Source organism: Ambystoma mexicanum, chromosome 12 (genome assembly GCF_040938575.1).
Source record: "Ambystoma mexicanum isolate Mex_15411 chromosome 12, UKY_AmexF1_1, whole genome shotgun sequence".
In the NCBI taxonomy this organism is placed as follows: Eukaryota; Metazoa; Chordata; class Amphibia; order Caudata; family Ambystomatidae; genus Ambystoma; species Ambystoma mexicanum.
In genome coordinates this window covers 89756797-89776298 of record NC_090936.1, presented here as the reverse complement: position 1 = coordinate 89776298, position 19502 = coordinate 89756797, and the positions used below count along the sequence as shown (strand labels likewise).

General features: G+C 51.0%; 1 protein-coding gene across 1 annotated transcript in view; it reads left to right on the top strand.

Annotated features, from left to right (window-relative positions):
• The window catches only part of DNAJC2 (DnaJ heat shock protein family (Hsp40) member C2), a 630220-nt gene that overhangs the window by 583337 nt on the left and 27381 nt on the right, over positions 1-19502 (top strand). The window contains exon 15 of the mRNA XM_069628062.1: positions 9927-10037. Coding sequence (XP_069484163.1) covers positions 9927-10037 — 111 coding nt within the window. The remainder of the gene's footprint in view (positions 1-9926; positions 10038-19502) is intronic.

Sequence of the window (19502 nt, the reverse complement as noted above, 5' to 3'; positions counted from 1 at the left end):
CAGCGCTACCTCGTCCAGGTGATCTACCAGCTTGTCGTGCCCACCTGCACACCGTGATAGGTACAGCTCTGCATAGTAGTTATAGAACTCCTTATTTATCCCTTCCAGGTCCTTAATGACCCCGCCATCTCGGCTCACTACCTCAGCTATAGGGGCAATATGTCGCTCCCGCCTAAGCGCCCAAGCCAAAGTGCTAATCGGGCGATCGCCCTCCCCATATCGCCTAGCTACTATCGGGTCCCCCAGAAACTTCCCTTCGCTCTCTGCTAACTGCTGAAATTCCTCCCTGCGCACCTTCAATTCCTTGCGTGTCTCAGGGTCATCCGAGATGCTATGTTCATTTTCAAGATACCGGATAATGCCCTCCAGTTTCCTCATAGATCCCTGCAAAGCCTTCAATACCCCCCTCGCCCCGCAATATACAGCACCCCCTGACATGCACTTTAAACGCCTCCCAGATCGTACTTTGGCTAGGTACCGAGCCTACATTAGTTTGGAAGAAAGTTTGTATGTCTCGCTCTATGTCGGCATAAAAGGCCATGTCCTCCAATGATGCTGCTCTAAAACCCCATCGGGGACGAGCTTGGAAGTCCGAAACTTCAGGGATATTTACCAGCACAGGCGAATGATCTGAGAGGGTACGAGCCAATATCTTAGCTCCCACCGCCTTCCTTGCGATAGATATGGATGCCATTATGTAATCGATCCTTGAGGAGCTAGAGTGTACCCCAGAGAAGAATGTGTACTCTCTTGCGGTAGGGTGCTCGTCTCGCCATACATTGCGTAGGTTGTGATACGCAGCGATAGAGGACCACGTCCTGGCCGCTTGCAGAAGGACCTGCTGCAATGTAGTCGACCTCTCCAGCTCTAATGTGAGGGCTAGATTGAAATCACCCACCCAGAGAATTTCATAAGCTGGGAATTTGTAAATGTGTCTAGCACATTGGTAGAAGTAGTCCGGGCTATCTACATTAGGAGCGTATATGTTTATGATTAGGAGTTTTGCACCGCCACACACCCCCGCTAACGATATTTCGCACCGCCACACTCCCCCGCTAACAATATAAACCGGCCTTCGCCATCTTTAATTTGTTCATGCAGTCTAAACTGAAGGGAGCCATGTATATAAATTGCCACCCCTCTGGCATGTGAAGAGTACGACAAACAGTATCTATGTACACCCCATCCCGCCACCTTAGGGAGGTGTGAGTCATCCGCCATGTGTGTGTTTCCTGTAAACCTAGCACATTCACCCCGTGATTCCTACTGTAGTTTGCTATGAGGCGGGACTTTTTCTTGTTCAGGAGCCCTCACATTCCATGACATTATGGTAAGACATCGCCTCTGCCTACACCTCGCATCCGGCTGCGCCATAGTTCACTGAGTGCTGTGATGCTTATCCCTTTTTCATCTGTGGGTAACCTACTATTAGAGTTCTTGTAACCATATGAATTAGAATTTATACACAAATGTGCACGAGGCGTTACTACAGTATGAACAGTGCTGATCCCAATACACTGTGAACAACCTAATCTTTGCCTGCCTCTCCCCACCCCCCGCTCCCACCCATGCCAGAAACCATAACCTACCGGCTGTATACCCCACCACCCCCCCCTCAATCCCTTCCCATCCCCAACCATACCAACAGGTATCAACCCCAACATAAACTATACCGCAATGTCGGCGCACTCGGGGCACTGAGGGCAGCTCCAATGCTCCATGTGGCAACAGCAATTGCAATCAGTCCCCCTCTCCCCAAGCTCCCCATGAATCAGTAAATGACAGCACACTTCCTTGGCTTTACCCGATACTTCCCTTAAGGATATCAACACCACTTCAGGATAGGGACCGCGGCGAGCCCCTTGGCTCCGGTAAATTTCTAGCGAATTGTTCAGCCGCCTCTGAGACAGTAAAGAATAATGCAGATCCATTATGCTGCACACAAAGCTTCACCGGGAAGATCATAGAATATTTAGCACCCTTACTCCGTAGGATGCTTTTGGCTACTTGGAAGGACTTTCTTTGATCCTGAACTGCCGGGCTAAAGTCAGGAAACAACCGTATAGTGGAGCCCTCCCATTTCAACTCTTTCTTCACCCAGGCTGCGCGTAATATGGCATCTCTATCTCGATAGCAGAAGATTCTTGCAATAATGGGACGCTCAGGGGCCCCTGGAGACGGTCTGGGAGCCAGCAACCGATGCGCCCGTTCAACCATATACATGTTGGAGAGAGGTGAGTTGTCCAGTATATCTACTAGAAGCTGCTCCACAAATTTTTCCATGTTATCTGTTTGCATTGTAATCCTGACGTTGTTCCTCCTAGAGCGACCCTCTAAATCCTCATTCTTGGCCACTATCATCTTAACCAGTTGTTGTAGCCCAGCTACCTCGCACTGCAGGGAGGAGACGTTATCCTCTGTAGAACCAATATGCTGTCCCACCTCCTTCATACGGCCACACAGTTTTTCAATCTGTACTGCTGAGATGTCCCCTTTACAAGTGAGGGCGTCTATTTTGACCCCAGGCGTGTCTGTGCTTCTCTTCACTGCTAGCAACGTTTGGTTTAGGGCTGCTATGTCCACTTGCTCCGCCATCAGGGCTTGCAATGCGCCTGTCTGGAATTGCGCCTGGTCTAGGCGGGCAAATTGCTCCATTTTCGCCTGCTTCTTCTGGTTGCCCATTCAGCTACCGCTAGCAGGAGGGACCAGACCCACCTCCCTGCTTCCAACCTTATCTATTTACTGTGGCTATCCGCCCAGCCCTCCTCCAGTCCCCCACAGAACTGTTCTGCTCCTCTGTGGGCAGCACGAAGATACCACTGTGATCCTAGTGCAGATTGGGCCCGGCGGTCCCCTACTAATATCTGAGAGGATGTTAGTCAAATGCGCAGGCTGTAAGCACCCCTCATCCTTAAAGGGGGACCAGCCGTCAGTATGCCACACCTCCTCCTCTCCCCCCAGCTGTGTCCTTACTGCGGTTTCAGTCCTCAGGGGAAGGCGAGCAGCCCAATCGGCAGGTTCTCCTGCCGTCCTCCAATCTGAATTGTTGTGCGCCCCTTTAACTTCCCTCTACTCCAACTACCACCCGCTTCCAATTGCACATAAGTCCCAAGAAGCTGGTATCCAATGCTCCTCCAGCTGTCAACGCTGCTCAGGCCAATAGCAGCTTCCCCCGCGCAGCAGCGTGCCTAGTGTTGCGCCGCTCACCTCCCCTCGCCAACCGCCAGGGGCCGAAGTGCAGTAACGCTCTTCACTCCTCAGCAGAGCGCCCCCCAGGGAGAGGCAGCCGCAAGATGGGGGGGGGGTGAATGCCCTCGCACTGTTCAGGCCACAGGGATGCACAGCACTGCTTATGCAGCATCCGCCAAGGTCTATGGGCGCCTGCCTTTGCGCCACTTAGCACTGCTGGTTCATCCACGGCGCGGAGGATTGCTGATTACTGCCTCGGTCTGGCCGTGACCCCACTCCCCAGCGGAGCGCCCCCAAGGCAGAGACGGCAGTCGGGGGAGCGGAGGGGGAGAATGCCTCAGCACCGTCCGGGACGCAGGCAGGCGCAGCACCAGTTATGTATATATCCCGCCAGGGACTATGGGCGCCTGTCTGCATATCACTCAACACTTCAGGGTCGACTCGGTTGTCACTGCACGGCTCTCATTCCGCACTCCGCTGCTACCATCTACAGCCTGATCCCTCGGTGCCTCAGCCGCGGGGAAGGGCTCCAGAACGATCGGGTGCAAACGCCGTCCAAGCCACCTCCGCTGCACCTCCCCCACTCTCCTCACCCCACACTGGCCGCCCCTGTACTCCTCTGCGGCGGTGAATGCCTCACAAATTCCTCCGGGAGAGCCTTCTGCACCAATGATCAATGCCAACAGGTGCCAGGTGGTTCAGGTTCAAGAAGGCAGGATATTTAGCAAGTTTTCGTTGCCGGAGCTTTTCAGGCAGCGGCCATCTTGGTCACTGCACAACAGTGCCCCCCAAGTACTGTTATTTGCTTAAATCTTCGATGATGTCTTTTGTCTTTCACCCCAACGACTTCTCGTTCTGGGTTCAAAAAGTGTAAGGAGTGCAGCTCCAAGATGTCGATGACGGATCTGCATCGGGTCTGTCTGTGGTGTCTGGACGAGGGCCATGAGACGGATACTTGTTCCAAATGTCAAGCCATGACGGGGAAGGCCTTGCGGGAACGAAAGGGGAAATTACAGGTAAGCAAGTTGTCCAAGCCCCGTAAATCCCAACCGACTGGGGCATCGACCCACGAGTCAAGGGTCGACTCTCCTCGTCGGAAGAAGTCCAAGCGCTCACGGTCTCGTAGTGGTTCCCGCCACTCTTCTTCCTCGTCGAAGCAAAGGCACCGCCAGCCGCCTTCCTCGTCGTCTTCGTCAGGTGGTACTCCCAAGAGGGTGACATGCCCATCCAAGACATTGACACCGGTGGAGTGGGAAGCCTTCCGGATGGAGTTACTTCAGATTTTTGAGAAGGGCAAAGCTCTGTCCTCGCCTTCTGTGGAAGCTGGCGGCAAGGAGCGGTCTTGGCCTGATACTCACACGCCCTCGAGCCCGGGTTATCGCTGTGATTCCCATCGAGAGGCCTCGAGACAAGGGGCCGAAAGAACACTTGAAACTGAGAGAGGACACAGTCTCCGTCTTCGTCAAGGCCTTCGAAGTCTTCAAAGACCTCGAAGCCATTGATGCCGTTGTTTGTGCCGGGTGCATCTTTGATGCCGTCAGGCCTTCCGCGCTGTTGTCGATGCTGACACCGAAGCCGTCAACTCTGAAGCTTTCGACGCCTAGTTTACCAGGTCAGTCCCCAGGGCCTGTTGACCCTCCTAGGATGGTTTTGTCTAGGTCGATGCCTTCGACACATTCCAAGCCTCCGTCCTCCATGCCAGAGAAGAGTTTTGTCCCTCTTCCTAAAAATGATTTTTTTAGGCACCTCACTTCTATTTATGAGGAGGAACATTCGGAGGAGGAGGGCCCCTTTGGGTTCCAGTATGGCACACCTAATGTGCCGTAGTACCTCATTTCAGAGGAGAGCAGGATGCAGGACTTGTGTGACAATGCATAACGCAAGTGGCATTGATACCTCTCCTGAGCTGGAGTTCGGCAAGCCAGAACCCGGGCAACATGCCGACTCTTATGTCTAAGGTGGTGGAATACTTGGGCTGATCCAGACCTCCAGTGCCTTATGATCAGGATGATAATACATATATTTTGAACAGGGGTCCGCCTACGGATCCTGTATTGCTGTTCCATGTGGCTCTGCAAAAAAGGGTGGCCAGGAATTGGGAGACCCTGGAAGCTAATTCGGCGGTGGATAAGTCTCTGACAAGAAAATACTGCCCCTCCAGTAGCGTCCCCGGCTATCTTTCACAACACCCCACTTCCGAGAGTCTGGTGGTCCAGGTAGCTACAGCTACCTCGAAGCAGGCCAAGTACCCTACCATCCCTCCTAATAGGGACGATAAGTGCGTAGATGGATGGGCGCAGAAGATATTTTCGGCGGGGCAGTATGGCGTTGAAATAAGCCAACTCCACCTGTGCACTTGCACATTTTGTTCGTACACTCTGTGGGAGTGCATCTCCATGGCGGCGGAGCATATTCCGGAAGGGGATGAGAGGGATGGCTTTCAGGCTATTATAAAGGAAAGCAAGGAAGCTGTGTGAGAGTCCCTCCAGTCTGGATTGGATTTTGCAGTCCGTATCAGCAGATCATGGCCACGAGCACCATGATACGCAGGTTTACTTGGTTGCGGAAGTCGGGTTTGGCACTTGATGTGCAGTCTTGTCTTCTCAACATGCCATTTGACGGGTCTCCTCTTTTTGGCAGCAAGTCTGACGAGAGCCTTGAGAAGTTGTAGACCTCTAAGGCGGCCGCCAAGTCTTTAGGCGCTGCCGTTAGGCAACCTCAGCCTTTTCGTGCTTGTGGACAACCATGGAGGTGTTAGATCCTTTCATTATTACTCCTCATTTGGAAAGGCGAGAGGAATGGCCAGTCAAAGGGACCAACGTAAGATCCCTCATGGTGGATGAGGTAGAGGTGCCAAGTCAGCTGCAGCAGCAGCCTCTGTGCCATCGGTCTTTGTAACAGCCGGTTCAAAACCGATCTGAAGGCTTCAGTCACGATTCACAGTGGCGGGCAGGCTGTCTCAGCATCTCGAAGAATGGCGAGCTACTACTTCGGATGCGTGGGGTCTGGAAACAATAGCCCACAGCTACTGCCTTCCCTTTCTCAAACAGCCTCAGACAAATCCACCAGGGAAACACTCTTTGAGGATTCCGGATCCGCTCCAGGAAATTTTAACCCTGCTAGAGAAAGGCTCTATAAAACCAGTGCATGTAGCAGAGAGGAACAAAGATTGGTATTCCCCATATTTGTGGATTCCCAAAAAAGACTGGGGATTGAACGATTTTGGACTTGAGATACTTGAACAAGTTCCTCAGGAAAGACAAATTCAAGATGGTCACTCTTTTTCAGATTCTTCAGGCCCTCCAACTTCAGTATTGGTTGGTCTCATTGAACATTCAGGATGCTTATTTTCATGTGCCAATCCATCTCAAGCATAGGAAGTACCAGTTTTGAGTCCTGCCATTCGGGTTGACCTCCACCCCGAGAGTATTCACCAAACTGATGATGGTGGTGGCGGCAGCGCATCTCAGGAGAGGTGGGATTCACGTCTACCCATACTTGGATGATTGGCTGATCAGGGCGCGCTCTTCTGAACAAGCCTTGGATAATCTCAACGTTACCTGCCACACCCTTTACAGACTGGGCTTCTCCCTCAATTTCAAGTCGTCCCATATGACACCTTCCCAACAGCTCGAGTACATTGGGACTATATTAGACACATCCTTTGGAAAGTGCTCGCCACACAAGTTGAGGGCTCAAGACATTCTACAGATGGTGACAAAATTTCAGAATGCCCAGAATCTTCTGGCCTTCGAGTTCTTGAGGTTGCTCTGCCTCATGGCATCCTGCATTTTCCTGGTGCCAGAGGCCTGGCTGAGAATGAGATCCCTTCAATGGGCTCTCTGATCGCAATGGTCCCAGTTCTCAGGACAGATGTCGGACCGCCTTCAGATTCTGACCAGAGTCTCACACAATCTTCTGTGGTGGGCCTGCTAGGGAAATGTTCTGAAGGGAAAACACTTTTGGCAACCATGGCAGGAGATCACTGTAGTGACAGACTCCTCACTCACGGGGTGGGGAGCTCAGGCCAACGATTTGACCATCAGCGGTCGTTGCTCTCAATCATCAATCTTTTGGAGCTGCGAGCAATCAGACTAGCGCTCAAGGCTTTTCTGACATCTGTACGGGGAAAGAATGTTCTGATAATGACGGACAATACGGTGGCCATGCACTACCTCAACAAGAGAGGCGGCGTAGGGTCACTACAACTGTGCAGAGAGTCAATGTAGCTCTGGTGTTGGGCTACTCCCTATCAGCGGAACACGGCGGCGGGCGCTCTGAGCACGCAGAGCAGTTTCCCATGAGTGGGAACTAGCTCGGGAAGTCCTTCAAGAGATCGCCCTTTGGATCTGTTGGCGACCGTTGTCAACCAGAATTGCAAACTGTACAGCTCAAGGGAATTTCCTCCAAGAGGAGCTCTAGGAGACACGTTTGTGACGGATTGTGAATTCCCGCTACTGTACGAGTTTGCTCCGATCCCCGTCATTCCTCAAGTAATCAGGCGGTTGATGAGATTCAGGAGTTGTATGATCCTCATTGCCCCGGACTGGGCCAGGAGAACGTGGTACCCGGACCTTCTGGATATGTCCATCTGTCCTCCAATGCCTCTTCTGATAAGGGAGAATCTTCTCTTGCGAGAGGAGGGTCGGGTTCTCCATCCAGAGGTCGATACTCTTCACCTTCACGCTTGGTTTCTGAAAGGTTGAGGTTGAGGTACAAGGTTTGGGAACTTCCGGGTGATGTGATGGAGGTGTTGCTTTTGGCTAGGAAGCCAGCAACAAAGTCTCGGTACCGTTGCCGTTGGAATACGTTTTGTGAGTGGTGCAGAGACCGGAATGTTGATACTTTTCAATGTACAATACTGGATGTTCTATCCTTTCTGCTCTCCTTGCCACAAAAAAGGTTTGCAGGTTTGTACCATTAAGGTACCACAAAGAAGAGGAATATATTGAAGGAGACAATCCATTTGAAGAACAAGGTACCCTGGTAACTTTCTTTCAACTGGATGTTCCTCCAACGTATTTCTCATCACCCTCCCAACCTACCCCTCTTTGTAATTTCCCATGCTATTACAGCTTTTGTTCCCACAAGGCTGTATACTGTCCTGCCCCTGATTATGGGCATTTATGATATAAAAATGGGGGAAAACCAGAACTGAGGCCAACGGGTGCCGTGCATGCTACTTGTAACATCTGATGATGGCACCCTCAACGGAGGCCTTCGAAGGACATCGACTTGATACCATCGGCGCAGGGGGCCCTCTGCCGATATATTTTTTTACGAAACAGCTGAAGCTGGAGTTACTTGTCAAAGATGAGGAATACGTTGGAGGAACATCCAGTCGAAATAACGTTACCAGGGGTAAGTAACTTGTTCTACTATGAAACCGATTACCATATAGGGCCGTTTGGGTACTAATAATACTGGAATCAAAGTGGGGTACTTAAAAGCAGATCTATAGTGTCCTAGGTGGCAAGACATTCATGCTCTGTTTGGTGCTCCAATGTAGGGGACACACCGGTAGCCTCAGAGCCATCATCGCGCTTCAGTGTGGAGAGACAATCCACAACCCCTCATGGGCCGTACCTGTGCAGCCCTTTGGCCTTCATCACCCCTTCTTGATACCTCTGCCCTACCCCCTCCTGTTAACCTGATCCTACCCCTTGAGTCACGCCTCTGTTCAGCCACTTCAGTCTTCCATCCTGCAGGTCTGTATCTTAAATTGGGGAATGCATGAATTGGCGAAACGAGACCCTTCCGGAAACTGCATGTGGCAAATGCGGGCTGAACACAACAAGCAATACCAGCCATAAGGGATTGTAAGGCAGCACATCAGAAAAAAGGATTGCAGTGGCAGGGGAACTTCATTAGCAGTCCTTCTGCCCACAAGAACGTTGAAAAACCATGGGAGCCAGGAAAAGGTTTAGGGAACCCACAAAGTTAAGCTTAAGAATCCAAAATTATTGTGATGTGAACACCTATCAAGACCGCACTCCTGACGCACCTCACAATTACAGAGATGCCTCCCACAATCTAGTTAATCAGCAATCGCACCTGTCTGTACTTATAAACAATCACTCGGATGCTAAAACATCACCCCCAGCAAACACACACTGGTCGAAGAGGTGTATGCTCTGTGGGTAACAGACAACCTCTTCCACTCCAAACCTGTTGAACTACTCCTTTTATTGGCACTGCAGACCTTTACCATGGCATTTCTAAAGGTAAGAGATGGCGAAGTTCCTATGGGTGCCCTACCTGGACTACTCGGTTCGCCAGGACCTATATCATGACATTCTTGGCAAACTCCAATTATCGGCATCAGATGGTCCTCCCTGCCACCAGGTCATTTTTGTAAATGCTAGATATGTTTTGCAAATCTCATATAACAGAACATGAGGGGATTGTTCTGCAAATGCCCAAGCTCTGGTTTCTTCTCCAAGCATCAAAGCTATTGGACACAATTGAATAACAAAAAGTGTTGTCCACTAACAATTTATGTTGTAGGTTACCATAATGGTAAATGTGCTGCTTATGCGTATGCAATTTCATTCTTTTGTAGTTAAATCTTTTTTTTTCCTGTTGTTGCATTTCCTCACGGCAAAGTGGTAATGAGGAGGCAATACCAGGGAACAAGTACTAACTATAAAAACATATAATTTTGTGGACTTTCCATTGCTGTGATTTTTTTAAATTATGGGTGTTTTTGTTTGTTAAACTGCATTCTTTTTCTCTAGATCCTCATCAAAAGGACGACATTAACAAAAAAGCGTTTGACAAGTTTAAAAAAGAACATGGCATAGTACCACAGGATATAGATAATGCGGCCCCTTCAGAGCGCTTTGACGGTAAGCTTGGTTCTAGGAGTCATTTAACTGCGTTTCAAAACAGCCTTAAGGACTTAAGGAAAGAGTTTGTTTTAGTGAGCAAAATTATGAATGGCCTTTATAACATTCAAACATGTTTGTCATTCCTTATTTATTAGGCTGCTTATTAGTTCTATTGGAAGAGGGCTATTGAATGGCTGAAACCTTGAATTTCCCAAATCGCAGCTTGAGATGTGAAAAATAGCAGAAATTGCTCAAAGTGTGGCGAGTCGGTAACTTGGAAGACATGGTTCAGGTTCTTTTAACGTAAATTATAGAGGTCTAACTTTCCCTTTCACTAGAGGGAATACCCTACCGATCTAAAGAAACTAAAGGTGCTTGTCCGTTGTCATAAAGTCCAAAAGAAAATATGTCCACTGTCCAAACTACCCTATTTGGCCCTGCCACTAATTCTAACTAACTAAAAATAGACAAAGGGAATGATTTGTATTTGCCCAGCCTCTCCTCCAGTTCATTCAATAGTCTCTTGAATGATAACACTTCTCGGTGGGACAGATGGTCTCTGCGATTAATTCTTTCTGTGGCCCCCTTTTTAGAATGTCTTCTACAGTAATATTTCTTGATAGTCAGATTGTTACGTGTAGTTTCCTTCCAGGTCTGCCCTCCAGGAATACTTGAACAGGGTTGTCCTTCACCGTTTTCTAAATATTCATATGATCATGAATATTCCCCGTCGTCAGGTGGGAATCCTCGGTAAAAGAAAATAGTTTCACTTTAAAACTTTATTTCTCCTCTCAACCAGTCACTGCACTCTGCGTCATACTGCCCCCATCCATTGAAAGTCCTCTCCCTAAGCCCCCCCTCTGGCAGCCATCTTCAGATTTCTACTGCACGCTTCAGTGTTGGGAGTTCTCGAGTTTGCTGTCCAAGCTATTCGTAAGTTCTTTCGTGGTTTTTGATAGAAAAAAGTTCTATTGTTTCAAAGGAGCCTGGGTGCTCTCTTCTCCATCTGCAGACAGCGGGGATCCGTTGTTGAATTTCAGCACCACTCAACGGCGAAGTTCGTTGAAGATTCTAGAAGGCCTTCGGGCCTTCTTCATGCCCCCTACCATGACGGAGGAGGATGTAAGGTCCTCTTCAGGCCCTATAACAAATGTGGGCTACAGAACGTGTTTGTGGAGGACAAGCACCTTCAATGTTTCTACTGCCTACACCCGGACCACAAGGAGGTGGAGTGCGAAATTTGCCTCGGGTTCTCCAAGATAATGAGGGACAGGCACAGTAGGTGATGCCTCACCCAGGACAGGCTGATCTGAGGAGTGGTCTTTTGAGTCCTTTGAAGGCGCCTCATCCCTGGGGGCCCAAGATAAGGTCAAGAAGCGAGTCCACTGAGTTTGCCACTGAAGCAGGGTCCCAAGGTGGATAGGGCTCGATCGACATCATCAACATTGCCAGCCGTCAATCGAGTCCTCCTCGAAAAGGAACTAGTTTACCCCGGCTAAACTTTGTGAGAAATCCGAGAAGCCGCGGATGGAGGAGAAGGCAGCTGACCAGCCCCAGCAGGCCCAATCGGCACAGGCTCAAACCTTGTCGGCGATGGAGTGGGAGACTGCTCCAGCTAAGGGTGCTGACACTGCGAAGGTAGCCCCTGCTGCCAGGTGTCCCTACCCCCAAAGCGTGACACTGCCGCAGGAACACCAGAAGGGTGGAAACCGGTTCAGGCCCCAGTTCAAGACCCTCAGGGAGGAAAGGGGTGGGGGTGAGGAGGCCCCGAAACAGCTTTCCCTGGCCGATTCCCAAGCCATGCAGGTCTCATCCACGGACGACGAAGACCAGGAGTCCTTGCACATGGGCGCCGAGGACATTGAAGAGGAGGACGACGACGACGCTGCAAGGCCTAGTTTTCCTATGTTGCCTTCTGAGCAGAGGGACATTTCCTTGGCTATTCTGTCGACCCTGCACACCTTGGTGTCAGAGATCCAGATGTGGATGCCTCCGGCACCTGGGGTACCCCAGATCTCCGATCAGCCTCCGGCAAAGAGGAGGAAGGGTCATCCGACAATTTCAACCTCTGCCACCACGTCGGGTACCTTCTCCCCCAGCAGACCCAGACACAGGCACGAATATAGCCACAACGGACGACAGGGATATCATTGCAGCGGATAGTGAATCCCCACATTTGGATGCTCCACAATGGGTGTCTCCACCGGATGAGGTGGAATTTTTCCACTCCATGAGAGCTTGCAAGCTATTCCAGCTAGTTCCCGAGGAAACTAAGAAGGAGGGCTTCTTGTACCAGAGGCGCGAGGGCAAAAGAAAGACGGTCATGGCGGTACCCCTTCTGGATGAAGTTTGGGAAGAGGGCTTGGCCCTCAAAGAAGAACCCTTGCACGGCTCCAGCCAAACTGGATAGGCTGCAGAAGAAATATTGGGTACCAGACTCCGCACCCAAGTGCGTTAGGTTGCAGCCATCATTGGATTTGGTGGTATTGATAGACGCAAGGAAACGGTCGGCCAACCTGTCCTCGCCGTCTTTGATCCCTCCAGAAAGCGAGGGGGAGAGGATGGACGCCATGGGAAGGAAAGTGATTTACACTGCGGCACCCACTATCAAGGCAGCCAATGCACTGGCTACTCTAGCCAGGTACAAAAGGGAGTTTTTATCCTGGAGTTCCTACGATAAGAAGATGGAGGCAATCGCTCTCTTGCAGTAAGGGAAGGTAGCTTCTGATCACACCATCACATGGCATTGGATGTCGCCGCCACAGGGTTTACGGCAAATGGGGAATGGTGTCTGCCTTCATCACCAAGGCTGGATGAAGGCCACAAATTTCTGCCAGGAGGTCCAAGCGAAGATGCTGGACATTCCCTTCTACGGAGATAACCTATTTTGGAAATTCGTTGACAAGTCCCTCCAGGCCATCAAAACGGAAGCTGCCCGTTCCCTGGGCACCCTCTAGCAGCACAGCTATTCTTTTCGTTCCTCCAGGGGAAAGTCGAGCAGGTCTTCAAAAGGCTTCTCCACATCGTGCCGTCAGCCTTCAAGATCAACAACTCAGGAAGCTAAGAGAGGTTGTTCCCAGTCCTACTGTAGCGGTAGGGTGCCGGTCTCGAAGCAAGCCTGAACTGGCCAGGAAGTCGGGCCCCCACTCGTGCTCCACGGTGGGAGGCCGGCTGACTAGGTTTGTCAGCGAGTGGAGAAAGATCACCACCGACAGATGGGTGCTGGATTCTCTGCCCCAAGCGCATAGCCTGGAGTTTCAACGCAGGACAGACGATGTCCCTCTTCACCTGGCGGGAGTCAAGAACACCATCGCAGACTCCCTCAGCAGGGAACTGTGCTCCTGCCATGAGTGGGAGCTTAGTCAGGATCAGGTGGGTCACCTGTCGTCGAGCGGGCAGGCCCCAGATAGATCTGTTTGCGATGGCAGCAAACTCCAAGTGCCATACGTTTTCCAGCAGGTTCCACCAGCCGAGGACAATGGGGGACACATTCTCCATCCTGTGGAAAGGGCTGTTCATGTACGCAATCCACCCCCCCCCCCCCCGGCAACCCCCCGCCCCACGGTTCCCTCTCCTGCTAAGAGTCCTCAACACACTCCGATGGTGTCCATGCAAGATGATACTCAATGCCCCGGGATTTGGTATCTAGACCTTCTAATTCTGCCAGCGTTGCCTCCGGTCTAGCTGCCAGTGGTTCCGGATCTACTCACCAGAGGAGGCGGCCCAATCCTTTGTCACGACCAAGGATCGCTGAACCTGAGGGCTTGGCTCCTGCAGCCCTACAGTTTGGCGGATATGAGTTGCCTGTGGACTGCAGGGATGTCCTTGCCAAGGCCTGGGCGTCTTCGACTTTGAACTGCCACGGTCTAAAGTGGAAGCATTTCGCTATGTGGTGCCGGTCTCAGAAGATTACACCTCTGAGGGTCAAGGCCCTGCAAGTTCTTCCATACTTGCTATCCTTGGCCAAGACGGGACTGGCACACACTTCTATCAAGGTGAATCTGGCGGCTATCTCCTGCTACACCAGGTCTCCAGGAAGATATTCACTTTGAGGAACTCCTTGACGAGTCGGTGAGACCAAAGGACTTTTTCGTTCTTTCCTGCCAGTGAAGGCTCCTGCCTTGGCGTGGGAACTCAACGTGGTCCTGACGAGGTTCATGGGGGCTCCCTTCGAGCCTCTGCATTAGGCCCCTCTCAAGTTCCTCTAGTGGAAAATGGCTCTCTTCTGCCAGGAGGGTAGGTGAGATCCAGGCCCTATCCTGCAAGCAACTATACCTGACTTTCCACAATTCGAGGGTGGTGCTGGTGATGCACTCCTCTTTCATGACAAAGGTTCCGTCGGAATTTCACCTCAACGAGCCTTTGGTGTTACCTGTTTTTTTCCCTGAAGACTTTGTCACTGGCTGAAAGGGCCTTGCACTCGCCGGACGCTGCTTGTGCCCTGAAGTTCTATGTGATAAGCATGAAGAGTTTTTGGAAGACTCCACAACTGTTCGTGAACTTTGGTCCTGTCAACCATGGGAAGGCCTTGTTCAAGGCTTCCATCTCCAGGTGGCTCTCCGGGTGCATCACGCACTGTCATCGGTTGGCGAACCCACTACTGGCCAGCCGTCCGAGAGCCGACTCCACCAGAGCGATCGCTGCGACGACAGCGTTCCTGTTTGGTGTGCTCCTGCAGGACTGCTATGTGGAGGACATGCACACCTTCACGAAGTTCTACTGCGTCGACAGGGATTCCAGGGAAGAGTTCCAAGTCGGCAAAGCAGTGCTACGCAGCTTGTACGCTTGAGGTGTGTCTGTTCCAGAGGTAAGAGTTAATTGCTTCTGTTGAGCCATGCCATCTCCCATGGTTGTGTATTGTTGTATTGCTATGTATTTGTTAGTCATGAGCAGTTTAGAGGTGAAATACAGTTTTTAAGTGAAAGTGAAGCAGTTTTTTCTTTTATGGATTCCCAGCCTGACGATGGGGATTATTCGTGAGCATGTGAATTCATGCCAGACGCATGCTGGAGAACTATAGTTACAGGTGAGTAACTTGTTCCTTCCTCGGTGCATGACTCAATACAGTGGCTTGCCTGGCATCCCCATCGGAGGAGAGGCTAGCGACCATTCAAGGGAAGGTACAGCGGCTGTCGTCGGCGAAGACGGCCGTGGTTTGGGCCATCAAGTCTTGCTGGGCATGATGTGGTCTGCAAATCCCTCGTCTGTCTCTGCAAGTTGGAGATGCAACCCCTGCAGGAATTCTCGGATGCCCGTTGGATACAATTGTCCAGGAATTTTGTGGACAAGCTCCCACTCAACGAGGAGTCCTGGCTGGCGATAGAGTATTGGGGGTGCGGGAGGGGGTACGCTCCCACATCACCCAGTGGACAGGGGTTTCAAACCCCGCCATACCAGGAGACTGTCATCACGGACGCCTCTCTGTAAGGTTGGGGAACTCGCACCGGACGTCCACACGCCAGAGGTCTCTGGCTTCCAGAGGAGAAGAATCTGCACATCAACATCCTGGCTTTACGGGCAGTGTTCTGGGCCCTCAAGTCTTTCCTACTGCCTCTGAGAGGCAAAGTGGTGAGGATCTTCACGGACAATACCACCACCATGTTCTACATCAGGAAGCAAGGGCACTCTCAATCCCCAGTGCTCTCCAAGGAAGCTCAAGACTTGTGGCATTGGTCCGTCGGACAGGGGATGTTCCTCATCCTGTTCCACTTGGCAGGTGTCAAGAACACCATAGGGAACAGCGCTCCTGCCACGAGTGGTAACTTTGTCAGGATCAGGTGGACCGTCTGTTGGTCAAATGGGGCAGACCTCCGATCGATCTTTTTGCCACAACGGCGAACTCAAAAGGGCAGATGTTTGCCAGCAGATTGCACCAACCGAGGAACATGGGGAACATGTTCTCCTTACTTGTTCAAGGCTTCCATCTCATGGGACCGTCCGAGAGCCCACTCCACCAGAGCGGTCGCTGCTTTGACTGCGTTCCTTTCTGGTGTGCTCCTGCTCAACATCTGCAGGGCTGCAATGTGGAGGTCCACGCATACCTTCACGAAGTTCTACTGCATCGACAGGGATTTCAGAGAGGAGTCCAGAGTCGGCCAGGCAGTGCTACGCAACCTGTTCACTTGAAGCCAGTCTGTTCCAGGGGTAAGCGTTAATTGCTTCTGTTGAGCCTTGCCACCTCCCGTGGTTGTGTAGTGTGTACTGCTGTGTATTGGTTATTTATGAGGATGTGAATCCATGCCAGACCCCATGCTGGAGAAGGAACAAGTTACTTACCTGTAACTATTCTTCAAATGGATTGTGTCCTCCAACATCTTCCTCATCTTTGACATGACCTGTCCAGCTTCAGCTACTTCGGAAAACATTTTCGGCAGCAGGCGCTGTGCGTCGAGTCAATGTCCCTCTAAGGCTTCCGTCGAGGGTGATGTCATCTGAGATCATATATAGCACGCGCAGCTCCCGTTGGCCTCAGTTCCATTTTTCCGCTACAGCATTTGCTTCATCAAAGATTTTCGCTGCACCTCATTGTCTGACGATTTCCTTCGAGAAATTCTTTGAAAATCCTTCGCTATGTCTTCATCTTCTACACCATTGACACCAAAGACCGGCTTTAAAAAAAATGCTGAGACTGTTGTCCAAGATGTCTCTAACCGACCCGCACCGTGTCTGCTTGTGGCGCCTCGGTGAGGACCACGACACGTTCAGTTGTACCAAGTGCCAGTCCATGACAGGAACTGTCTTGAGGGAGCGGAAGGGGAAACTCCAGGTAGGGAAAATCCCCAAGTCCCCTAAGCCCTGACCCACTAAGCCTTCGACCGACAAGTCGAGAGGAGACTCTCCTCTGAGGAAGAAGGTGAAGCGCTCTAGGTCTAGGAGTGACTTCCACCACTCTTCGTCGTTTGAAGGAAAAGTTGCCTTTGTCGACATCTTCGTCCGACGGCTCCCCCGAAAGGGTCGCTTTTCCCAGAAACAAATCGACTCCAGCTAAATGGGAAGCTTTCTGTAAGGAAATGTTGAAAATCTTTGAAAAACAAGGTCATGCTACTACCCAGCCTTCAAAGCAAGCCGGTAAGGATAGGTCTCGCTCTAAATCCTGCATGCCCGGGAAAGCACCTGAACCCGGGAACCCTTGAGGTCCGATGATAAGCACAAGGAACAGTCTGGGTCGAGGTCCTCAACTCCATCGAGACCTTTGACGCCAGCGGTGTCCTCGGCGCCTGCCAGGCCCTCGACGACTGTCTTTGATACCCGTTGCGCTTTCGACGTTGATGACTTCAAAGCCAGCTCCGCCACATACGCCGGTTGTCCCATTGAAGCTGAGTGCTCCTCCTCTGTCGACACCCGTGAGGCCTTAGACATTGTCGAAGCCTGTATCTTGGAGTTTTTCGAGTCACTATCTTCAATTTATGAAGATGAGGAACGCTCAGATGAGGCTGGTGCTCCATTTGGGTTGCAATATGGAACACCCAATGTTGCAGAGTGTCTAATATCGGAGGAGTCAAGGATTAAGGTCTTGTATGATAATTTACAGTCTGCGAGTGGAGTAGATACTTCACCCGAACTGGAATTTGGGAGACCTGAGCCTGGCGAACATATAGACAACTCATGTCCAAAGTTGTTGAGTAAATGGAATGGAGCAGACACCAACTGCCTTATGAACAAGATGACCTAACCGATATATTGGATAAGGGTCCTCAGACTGACCCTGGTTTGCCCTTCCATGTGGCATTACAAAGAAGTGTGGCTAGAAATTAGGAAACTTCGGAGACCGATCCGGCAGTTAATAAGAATCTGACGAAAAAATACTGCCCCTCCAGTAGTGACCCAGACTACCCGTCGAAACACCCCACTCCGGATAGTCTGGTGGTGCAGGCAGCTACAGCCACCCCAAAACAAGCAGCATACCCTACCATCCCTCCTGATGGGGATGACAAGCGTGTAGATGGATGGGCAAGAAAGGTATTTTCAGCAGGGAGCATGGCACTGAAATCTGCAAACTCCACCTGTGCCCTGGCAAAATTTTCGTACACACTGTGGGATTGCATATCTATGGTGGCAGAGCATATTCCTGAGCGGGAATATAGGGATGGCTTCTTAGCTATAATTAAGGACGGCGAAGAAGCTAGTTGTGAATCCATTCAGTCAGGATTGGATACTGCAGGTAGTGTCAGCAGATCCCTGGCAACCAGCATGGTAGTGCGCAGACATGCGTGGTTGAGAAAGTCAGGTTTTGCACAGATATGCAGTCTAGCCTTTTCAACCTGCCGTTTGATGGACCTCATCTTTTTGGCAGCAAGGCTGACGAGAGCCTTGAGGTTGCAGACCTCGAAGGCAGCGGCCAACTCTTTTGGTACTGCTGTTGGGCAACCTCAGCCTTCTTGTGGACAACCTTAGAGAGTTAGATCTTTTCACTACTGCTCCTCAGTTGGAAGGGCGAGAGGAATGGCCAGTCAGAAGGGCAAAAAGATTTCCCCGTGGTGGATGAGGTAGAGGTGCTAAGCCAGCTCAAGCAGCAGTCTCCTTACCATCGCCTCTGCAGCTGCCGCCACAAAACTACTCTGATGTCTTGACTCACAACTCACCTGTGGGAGGCAGACTGTCTCTGCATTTAGAAGAATGGGGAGCCGTTACTTCAGATGCTTTGTCTCTGGAAACAGTAGCCCATGGTTACTGCCTTCCTTTTATGAGAAGACTTCAGAACAATATACCGGGAAGCCGCTCTTTGATGGTTCCAGACCTGCTGCTTGTGCAGGAAGTTTTAACCCTGCTAGCTGCTAGATAAAGGTGCTATAGAACCAGTATCTGTAGCGGAGAGGAACAAGGGATGGTATGCCCCACATCTTTTGATTCCCCAAAAAGGATGGCGGACTGAGACCCATCTTGGACTTGAGATACTTGAACAAGTTCCTCAGAAAGGACAAGTTCAGGATGGTCACACTTTCTCAGATCCTTCAACCCCGGGATGCTTATTTTCATGTGCCAATCCATCTCGAGCACAGAAAATACCTGAGGTTTGCAGTTGGCGGTTCTCGCTATCAGTTTCGAGTTCTGCCTTTCGGGCGGGCCTCCTCCCTGAGGGTTTTCACCAAACTGATGCCGGTAGTGGCAGCGAATCTCAGGGGAGATTCACGTCTACCCTTACCTGGACGATTGGCCTATCGGGGCGCGTTCTCCCAAACTAGCCCTGGATCATCTCAAAGTCACCTGCCACTCTCTTCACAGATTGGGCTTCTCCCTCAATTACAAGAAGTCTCATTTGACTCCTTCTCAGCAGCACCACTATATTGGGGCTGTATTAGACACATCATTGGGAAAGAGCTCGCCACCCAAGGTGAGGGCTCAGGGCATCCTTCAGATGGTTACCAAGTTTCAGAGTGCCTAGAATCTTCCGGCCTTCGATTTCTTGAGGTTGCTCGGCCTTACGGCATCCTGCATTTTTCTGGTGCCAGAGGCCCGTCTGAGAATTAGATCTCTTCAATGGGC